The sequence below is a fragment of the Chaetodon trifascialis genome, chromosome 1 (assembly GCF_039877785.1).
Source record: "Chaetodon trifascialis isolate fChaTrf1 chromosome 1, fChaTrf1.hap1, whole genome shotgun sequence".
NCBI lineage: Eukaryota > Metazoa > Chordata > Actinopteri > Chaetodontiformes > Chaetodontidae > Chaetodon > Chaetodon trifascialis.
The window spans coordinates 31,683,174-31,693,339 of NC_092056.1; the positions used below are offsets into that span (position 1 = coordinate 31,683,174).

At 41.9% G+C, this 10,166-nt stretch overlaps 1 protein-coding gene across 1 annotated transcript; it reads right to left on the reverse strand.

Annotated features, from left to right (window-relative positions):
• Positions 1-2,578: 2,578 nt before the first annotated feature.
• mex3b (mex-3 RNA binding family member B) lies at positions 2,579-7,724 on the reverse strand. The gene is made up of 2 exons (XM_070969857.1): positions 7,106-7,724; positions 2,579-5,318 (listed from the first exon to the last, which is right to left on the reverse strand). Exons 1-2 carry the CDS (start codon positions 7,326-7,328, stop codon positions 3,913-3,915), a joined length of 1,629 nt encoding a protein of 542 aa, XP_070825958.1. The 5' UTR covers positions 7,329-7,724; the 3' UTR covers positions 2,579-3,912.
• Positions 7,725-10,166: the final 2,442 nt, after the last annotated feature.

Here is a 10,166-nt window from a genome sequence, read left to right on the forward strand (position 1 = left end):
TTCAAGCTTTTAATGACTCATTAGCAAGGGTGGAAAAAAAGATGACTACTAAGTTACAGGAGACTTTTTCCTTTTTAAATTCACTTCAGATTTGATGCAGGTTATTCTCATCGCACAAGTTATCTTATAATACTACACCAAAATCTCTAGTGCATATCTTAAATTGTATGCAAGTGAAGAACTTTGAACAAAAATGAATATATGAGTCTATGAGGTCACAAAAACTGAAGCAAATGTACAGAAAAGCTACACAGCAGTAATGTGAGTCAGGTCTATACTGTATGTTATGCATCTCATTCCTTGACCAGAAGCACAGGCCTTTTTTGAGAGAATCTTTGACCACTGGAAGCATTATGTGAACTCCATATGTTGTGCACTTGGCTAAAAACACTTGTCAGCTCTTTTCCGCAGTGGTAGGATTGCTTCCTAATAATATGGTTTATAGGGCCAGTATTTGTGGGCCTGCGTTGGATGTTTCCATTTTAAACTTATCATTAGAGCCGGCTCTCTCCACATTTACTATCTTGCAGCAAAGCATGTGTTTAAACGTCAGTGTTTCCAACAGAACCACATGAGATGAGACTGCACTTCAGCACAGAGAAGGAGATGGGGGGGGGGGGGGACAAGCAAAGAACAGGAACTGTTCTGTTATGATGGACAGAGGAGTATTCTAAGTGATGCCAATTTTCACTCACACACACACACACACACACACACACACACACACACACACACACACACACACACACACACACACACACACACACACACACACAGCTTTTTTAGCTTTTGACACATCCAGCAGTTTAAATTAAATCAGGGTGTGCACAGGTGACCCAGATGCAAATTTCGACCAATGGCTTTCAAATACCTTTGGAATGTTGGAATGCAGGAGTCATAGTTGGTACTTCACTTTTATATTCTATGCACTAGTAAAGGATCAATCAATATGGATTTGGATACTGGATTGAGGCCTGTTTTGTTCATTTATACTCCAGTTCCAAGAGTTCTGTGCTCACTGAGAATGATTTTCCTTGAACCTTGGCCTCTTGAACAACATTAACACCACCATAGGACACAAAAACATCCAGTCACAGTTATTTCAGGTCAGTAAACAGTTCCTCAACACCAGAAAGGCTAAACTATTGTCAGCTGATTGCTGCATGTTCACACCTACAAAGTCCACTTTCTTTTATCACAGAACAAAACAAAAAACTCGCCTCTTCAAGCTAAGTCAGTGATCCATTGTTGCTCTTATATGCCAGGCCTGCTATGGTTCATCAAACTCAGGGCTCAAAGTCCTAGAAACCAAGTGGTATTTCTACCTTACCAGAGAGAGAGAGAGAGAGAGAGAGAGAGAGAGATTTTTCAACAAAACATGCCAAACATTCCCTTAGCCCAGCTTCTAATTTGTGAGGATTTGTAGCTTTCTCTATTTTCAAGTGAATATTTTCAGATTTTGGACTGTCACTTAGACAAAAAAAAAAAATAAATAAAAAATAGTTGATTCATGGAATAAAGATTACCATTTAAGTCTGTCCTTTAGTGTCGCATATTGCCAAACCAATATTCCCACAATTTACCATAAACACATTGCCCCAAAGAACACATAGGGCCTTTGCCTGCTGTGCATGGTTCATGATCCAGCTTTGCCAAAATTAATTTCTTCTAAAATGTTGCTTTAAAACCATAATTACCAACCAACCTTAGTTACAATCCAGCATTAAAAAAAGACAAAATTAGTATTTAAAACCAACAAATACCTGATCTAAGTAAGCATCTCTAGGAATCTGATCAAACATTTGTTGCCAACTTTGAGTACACACTGGGGCTGCCACTAACAATTATTTTCATTAAAGATTAATCTGCTGATTGTATTTTTCAACAGATCAATTTATGATTGTCTATTAAAAGTAGTGTCTGAAAAATGCTTCTCACTTCCCTGAGAAGACCTCTTGAAATGTTTGACCAGCAGTTCAAACCCCGAAGATAGTGAGTTTACAAATAAATAACCCTGAGAAAAGCACAGTTGTGAATCTGGGGCCAGAAAATGTTTGGAATATTTCTTCATTTTTTTCTCATAAATGTCTCATAAAACACTTTTTTTTTTCTGGTGATTTGAAATTGACTAATTGTTACAGCTTTACATGAAAGTTTTCAAGAGCTGGTGCCACAATAAGGCTGTTTAAACCAACAGTGAATGACATTCATCAAAGATCACATTTTTTCAAAATTCTCAGTATCACCATTAACTGTTTCATTGGTCCATTACCACCCAGGAGAACCCGATTAGTGTCTTTGTACCGGGCTGTAAAGGAATAGGTTCACAAGCACTTCTAATTAGTGATAAGGCAGGCCATGTCCCCCTGTCTGGCCAGCACCACCTACACTCAATAATTAGGCCACCATGTAATTCCTGCCACCTCCAAGCTTGCATTAGGAAGCAGAGAGCGGTTAAATGTTCAGAAACTACTAACAATCCTCAACAGCCTCCCTGCTCACTTCTGTCTGCTCTGAACTCCAGCAGAACAAAACCCAACAGGTCAGGAAGAACACGAGAAGCAGACACCCCCTGAATGTACCATTTTTTATTGGACTTATATAGAAATACTTAAAAAAAACATGAAGTAGCACCATTACTTAAGTTTTACTTTTTATCATGTATAACTTTAAATGTCAGAAAAATAAAACTCTTGATACATTTTCAAATCTTGTCTCAGCAAATATAATATTAGTATTTGACCATGAGGTTAAAGGCCCTTTATCATAAAATAAAATATACTTTGTTCTTAAATTTTGCTCAATAAAGTACATTTACGCTCAAGTAACTTCACCTACATATACATAAACAAGTGGTAAACAAATGTATTAAAATAGAAATACTAAAACTATAGTGGTGCAACAGAAGCCTGTAATTCCCACTGGAATCTAATTCATACAAATTTTAGAAAGCATAAACAGTTTCTTTGTGTTCAACTTACTAAGTTTTGTACATTTCAATGTTTCATAATAATATAGAATAAAATATGCTTTATATTACTGAATAAAAAATATGCTGGGTGAAGCAGATTTAAAAGACATTTTTTGCTGAACCTATAAAAACTCCATCCCAACAGAATACTGTCAAAAGCAATACACATTTTGTGGACTTGGATTTCCTCCCACAGTCGTGTGATATTAAAATAATACAGTGATCAATGCCATAAGGCCATACTAAAAAATAAACAATATTTCAACCCAGCTACAAAAAGTTCACTGAACTTAAATTAAAATATCTGTAAACATCTTTGCAATAAGAAATATAATCTTTCAAGTCAAAAAAGAACAAAATACTTCAATCTGTATTAATGTCATTTAAAACTTTCAACTTGTGGAAATTGATTCTATACACGTAGGATATGTTGTTGCTCTCCCTCACATGGTTTCTGACCTCAAGCTGCAGTATGTTTGTAAGTCAATAGTCCTGTTTGGCTGGAAGCCTACCATGTTTTCCAGCCATGGCCTCTCCCCCCCAACTACATTCGATCGGCAAAACTGGAAGGCTCAGCCCGCTAACAGTCTACAGTTTGACCCACGTACCTCCACCCTGACCCCACTGTGCCTCTTCACTTCATAAATATAGGGTACAATTTACTAGAACTATTGATTACTATGCTGTAATATTTAAAACATGCACTTAGATGTTGAAAATATTTCCCAAAGCTACAGTATATTATAAACAACTACAACTGAGCCCAAAGAGGGTGTCTGTCTCTTCTCCAGGATACTGCAGCCTCTTTCATACAAATGTACTGTATATCTATGTACACCTTCCAAACTGATGATTGGGTGATCCCATTAAAGCAGTATGAAGAGTCTGTTGTTGCTATTGTAGCCAGTCTCGCTGATGAGACTGTCAAAGTGTTACACTTCTCATGAAAATATACGTATAGCCTGAGTGACGCCGGTGTGGCAGACAGGGCATTTGGGCTCGCTCCTCTCACAGATACGATTGGCACATTCCATACAGAAGAGGTTGTGCCCACAAGGGACCAGGGCAGCGATTACCTCACTCTCAAAGCACACTGAACAGTCGCGGCTGCCTTTCCGACTGGTGCTGGATGAGGTGGAGGAGGAGGAAGAGGAGGAGGACGACGAGGCTGAGGAGTCACATGGAACCCCAGGGAGGTGAGGGCCCGGCAGGGAGGCAATTGTGTTGGAGTAACCATTGAAACTGAGCGGACCTCCACCTGGGTCACTGCACACCCTCCTGGCTAAAGGGTGCTCAGTGGGGCCTCCAGTGTGGCTGTGGAGAGGAGGTGACAGTCTGGGCTGTGGTGTATAACCATTACCCCTTCTCTGACTCACCACTATTCCATTAGCATTAGTGGAGGTGTTGGTGGAGAACATGGCTGTGGTGGAGGTTGGGGAGCTGCCTCCAGTGGAGGAGGGTGTCAGGCGACTATCATACTGGGACCACAGGAGGCCGGGTGGGGCTGGCGTGGGGTCAAACCCAGGCGAGGAGTCAAAAGTCAGATCAGTGCAGTCAGGAGAAATTACCTCACTTCCGTAAACAAACCCGTTGCCGTTGGTGTTGACGTTGATGTTGTTGTTATTGTTGTTGCCATTGTTGTTGGTGGTGGTGTAACTGAGTGCAGGGCTGGGAGGGCTGTAGTCAGCCATGCGTGAGCTGTTGTTACCAAAGTAGGAGTCCGTGGATGCGCTGCCCAAGGAGGAGGATGAGTCATTACGGTAGTTGGAGAAGGGTTTGCGCACAGAGGCGGGAGTCATACTAGCACTGGGCTTGGACCAGAGGGTCGCATGCCCATGCAGGTCAAAACCCACATCTGTCCCATTTGCGTGGAAGTCATTTTCATCCTGGAGTTCAATGAGGCCCCCAGTCCTCATGGCAATATGGGCTTCAATCTCTTCACGTGCTCGGTCCACATTCTCCGGCATCCCAGTCACCTCGAACACCGGCTCTTTGTCTCGGCTGGGTGTCACAATGTAGGTGTGCGTCTGCTGCTGGATGCGCTTGATGGTGGCACCCTTGGGGCCTACAACCAGCCCCACCACACGGTAAGGCACCCGCACCTGAATGGTGGTCTGTCCTGGCAGGTTCGGTGGTCCTGGGACTGGGGTGCCACTCCCATTCAGGCTGGTGTTTTTGTTCCTGGAGGCTCGGATCATGGAGAAGTGTTCAGCAGCAGAGATGATCTCCCTCCTGGCCATAGCCACATCCTCCCTCCTGCCTGTCACCACAAACACAGGCTCCTCGCCTCGAACCGGTGTCTTGATGTAGGTGTTGGTCTTCGCTCGCAGCGCTTTGATTTTGCAACCTGAGACATGGAAGCAAAATGCAAAAGTGAGGGCAGGTTACACAATAACAAAAGTTTGAAATATGTCATGTGTTAAAATATTTCTTATGAACTATTCCAAACAGCTGCTGGGTGTTTATCATTGCCTGTCAAAAGGCTAGTGGCTTCAGAAATCAGGGGAAACCACCTTTTTGGAGAAGAACAAATTCAAACCACATACTGTACTACCATGAACATGCAGCAGGACTAAAATAACTCACACAAGAAGACTTTATCTATGATAATCCTTGTTTCATTAACTACAATATAAATGACATCTAAATCAGCTGTTCTTAGACTTGAGTCTAGTGGGGAAAAGCTACTTATGCACTTAGTCTGGCACTGGTTCATAAAGTTGGATTCCAACACCCTCAAGCACATACACACATCACTTCATGATCAAAATGGGACGAGCTGAGGAAACAGCCACAGAAGAATGACATAATTAGCAGAGCAAAGCCAGGTGAGTGGGACACAGTAATGTAACCAGGGACCTAGAGGAGGGTAAAAGCACCTAAAGACAGTATACACAACCAATTCAAATGTTTGACATCAACTCATGATGGGTTACTATCAAATTGATGTAGGTTAAATGAGGATAGGGTCTCTTTTAAGGGGTTTTAAAATAATCCCAGAGCTCATGGTTAATCCACATTCATTTATTCCCCATATACTGTCTAACCTTACAAAGGAGGATGGCTGGTGGAGAAGGTTCCTAAATATACATACAAATGTCCCACTGTCGCTTTAAGGTTGAGGCTGGGAGTTAGTGGATCCTTACAGTTACTTTGTTTTTCTGGGAACAACAGCAGCAGCAGCAGTATTGCAGGGAGGGGGAAAGATTCCGCATATGTAACCAGGCACCAGTACCGCCCTGCAGCCCTACAGCTGGAGGACTGTGTTAGCAAGGTCTATGCCGTTATGGGCGCCTGCTGCCTGTGCCACAGTAAGATCACGACCGTTGTCCTAATTTGATCCTGCATTGCTCATCATCATAATCAGAATCGATTTGCAAGCAGTTTCTGAACAAAGCAAGACACACATCTGGGGTCAGTGAGTGCCAGCGCTCCCTCTGGGCTCTCAGCTCGGTGACCTACATGTCCTAATTTACCAGATAATGATGAAACTAACCTGTTATGTCAGCGGTCATCGCTTCACGTCGTTTTCTAATTTAATTTCGATGTAGGGAGTTCGCGGAGCTCTGGTGCGTGTCGGTCCCTTCATCAAAACTCCATTCAAAATTCTAACAATTTAATGTGCCTTCGCTTGCCTACAAAAGTATGCACACCATGAAATATGACTTAGTGTCTTAACAGAAGTGGTACAAGGTACTCTTTAAATCAGCATAGACAGAATCATCTCAATCGGCACTTTTTTCACGTAATTGTCAACTTCTTGAACTGACTCATGCTGCCGCCCACCACTGTGCATATCTAGAGGAGCAGTGTATAACAGTAACAAAGTTGACGTTTTATTGAATCGCTCACTGCTTGGTGAATCACAGAGGTGGCGAATTCACGTTCGGCTTCTCTTTACATATTTAAATATGATAAAGAAGCCCTGTTTAAGCCCTTGTGCAGACAAGCAAGACTCTGTAAACACAATGCATGCAGTATTTGAGTGTGCTGGCATTTTGTTCCTCCCACACAGACGTCTCGGGACGTGCTCATACCTGAAGTGTTTGGGTGCATGGCCGTCCCTGCACAGCTGCATGACATGAGGAAAAAAATATATATAGCTAAAATGTGTAGAAACACTGAAACACACACCCTGTCTGCCCACAATCTCAGCCACATGCTCGGAGCTGGGAACCGGGACGCATTCGGTCATGTTGACGCTCTTTTTCCGGGGCTCCTGGTTGTTGTCGTACAGTGGGTTCTCGTCGTTGTCCAAGCCAAGCAAGGAGAGCTGATCCAGGGCGATCTGCAAGGCTCTCTGGTCGTCCAGTGCATCTCCCTGAACGCTGCTCTCTGCGAAGAGCGAGCTGGGCATCTTTGCGACTGTGCAGCGTTGCGGGATCGGATAAAAGGCAAAAGGAAGGAGGGTAAAAAAAAAGGGAGTGATCTGGGGAGAAAGAAAGGAGAGAGGAGGAGGGGAGAGGCACCGCACCCGGTTTTCAGAGACAACTGGTCAGTGCAAATAAATCAGAGCGGCTGAGGGGGGAAAGAAAAACAATGCAAGGAGCTACAAAAAGCATCCACCCCCTTTGTTTTCCCGATAGAAACCGGATGTCCCGGTCCGAGCCGATCCGGGCTGTGCTGTTGCACGGAAAAGACAGCGGAGAAAAAGCGTGTTTATTCCAGAGCCGGCGGTGGGGATAGTAATAATATTCCTTCCTGACAAAAAGCCCCTCCCCGGCTGGCTTCCCTTAGGTCCTCTGTTGCTTCTGTCTGAGTCCTTGCAGCAGAGCCAGACGGAGATGTTCGGGTGACGTCATCATTTGGGCAGGGACGATGCGGTGCTGTGAGGTAATTTGCATATCCACGAGCTGATTGGCGGGACGGGCGATAACTGGGCGGGGCTGTGTCGGAAGGCACGCCCACCTCTTTGTTGTCAGTTTCTGTCTTTGTCTCTCACTCCCTTTCTGTGTGTTTGCTCTTCATTCACACATTTTTTTAAGATGTTTTGTTACCATAAAATATATAGTATGAACTGCCTACAACAATGGATATTATGAGGAGCTGAGATGATCAATAAATCAATAGGGACATTTATGAGACATATAATCTGTAATCTGTTTATTCCTCCAGGTAACATTTGTCCTGTCTCAAACTTGTTAGGTACTGGAATACAGCATGTTCAGAAAAATTACATATTACATCTAATAATATTACATGTTATTACTGTACTGTATTACTGTATGTTAACATGTAAGTTTGGCCCACAGCGGCCACATGCTGTAGCCTAAGAACGGTCAGAATATAAAGAGCATGGGATGATACAAGCTGCTCTTTCACAATATTTTATCATCAAAAAATCATATTTTTCAAATAAACTGACTTGTTTAGAAGAATTGAAGGATTAAGTATTCCATGCCTGGTTGCAAAAATTAATCCTCTATTTAAGATAAATAAACTACATGCAAAGGAGATGTGTTTTCTCATTGCAACAACATAGTCATTTCAATTTCCCCTAAGTCAAGTATTCTTGTGTGTCAGCAGTACTCATGATGAGTTTAAAATGTTTCCATGTTACTTTGGTATCACTTAAGTGCTCTGATAATATCACGTTCCTACAGTATTTTTTTTAAACATTTATTATACAGTGGCAAAATGTAATGAAGTTTGAAAAAGGAATTTGCTACACCTCAGATCCAGCACTGCTTTGTCTTGGTGACAAAAGCTACAGGCAGTTTGCATATGATCTGTTTTTTTTCCCTCAGTGTAGTTTGGTATTATGAAGCCTAAATGCTAAGAACATTGCAGGGGTGATGGGTTGGTGGCCTTTGTGGATGACCATAGAATGAGAGAGGCAGGAGGATGGTGGAGGTGGAGGGGGGTAGCCAAGACAAAGGGGATTTCAAGCCTATTCAAAACCGTTGAGACCAGAAGCACTTAGCTTTGTCACCTCACTCCTGGAGCACAATACCAATGCTAATGAGGAACTGCTCAGGAACTAGAGGAGGTGATGGGATGGGACCCTCTTGTTAATATTTGACACATCAGCTCCCATTACCATCCCCTCCTCATTCCCAGCAATCCTAATTCTATTCATTCTATGCAGTGAAAGTGTTTCCCATACTTTCTTAAATACTGGTCTACAAATATACAAACACCAGAGAAGATTTTGTCTCATGGAGAGGATTTCTGTTTCCAGCACTGAATTGGTGCAGAATGATTTCGGTATCTATTCTATGTTTAAAACTTCCATTCCCAAAGACACATCATGAAATAGTTTTTATGTTGTTGTTTTTTTGATCCAAAAAGGTCAAATGTTTGAACATGCTCAGTGTCTTTTAACCCTTTGGCAAAAGATGTTACATGGGTGCATATGTCCAGCGACCTGTTCAACCAAAGAAGTAAAACTATCATATAACCCCCCCCAAAAAAAGTAATGAAAAGACCAAAGTGTTAAGACATAAACATACATTAACTTTGTTTAGAATGAAAAAAAGAGCAAAATATAATTACCTAATGGCATACAGTATACTTTTGTCTTTCTACATGAAAATGAACCTTACAATCAGTTTTATCCTTTCTGTTTAATTTAAACTACTTATGGCAACCCCCCTGGAGCCACTGAAGACCACTGAAAGTTAATTTGTTGTCAGAGCAGAGGCTTGCTCTGGGCTATAAAGTGGGAGTTGACTATTCTGCAAAACTATCATAATGCTATTATTAACATTGGAATTACTCAATTTCAGCTAGACACTGACATGTAATAATATAAAATAATAATTTTCTAGAGGATGTCAACGGTCAGCAAAAGTGCAATTTTAGGATTTATCAGCTGCTTCTTTTACTACCTTGTTATGTTACAAAATCTTTCAATAATATGCTATCTCAGCATCAAATCTGATACCCATTAAGTGTATAATCAGATAATTATCTAGCGATGATATCTAGCTAAACTAAACCACAGCAATGCAGAAACATATATAAACCTATGCTGGAGTAAGTCAGGTTCAACACTTATTGCGGCTGAGTTTATCTACATTTCCATCTCTCTACTGTTTATTTGCGTGATGGAATATGGTTCTGCTGAACTGAATCAAGAGTGTCCTTTGTTGTGGTATTGCACAGGCCCACACTGTGTCCCACCACTCTTTCTTAAGCCTAGACGGATGCTGATTGCAGCATCATTGCTGATATTTGTTGTTTGGTATTAGAC

Coding starts and splice junctions, on each gene's coding strand:
- mex3b (XM_070969857.1), bottom strand. CDS start 7,328: ATGCCCAGCTCGCTCTTCGCAGAGAGCAGCGTTCAGGGAGATGCACTG. Junction 5,319..7,105: donor TGAGATTGTGGGCAGACAGG/GTGTGTGTTTCA, acceptor TCCATGTCTCAG/GTTGCAAAATCAAAGCGCTG.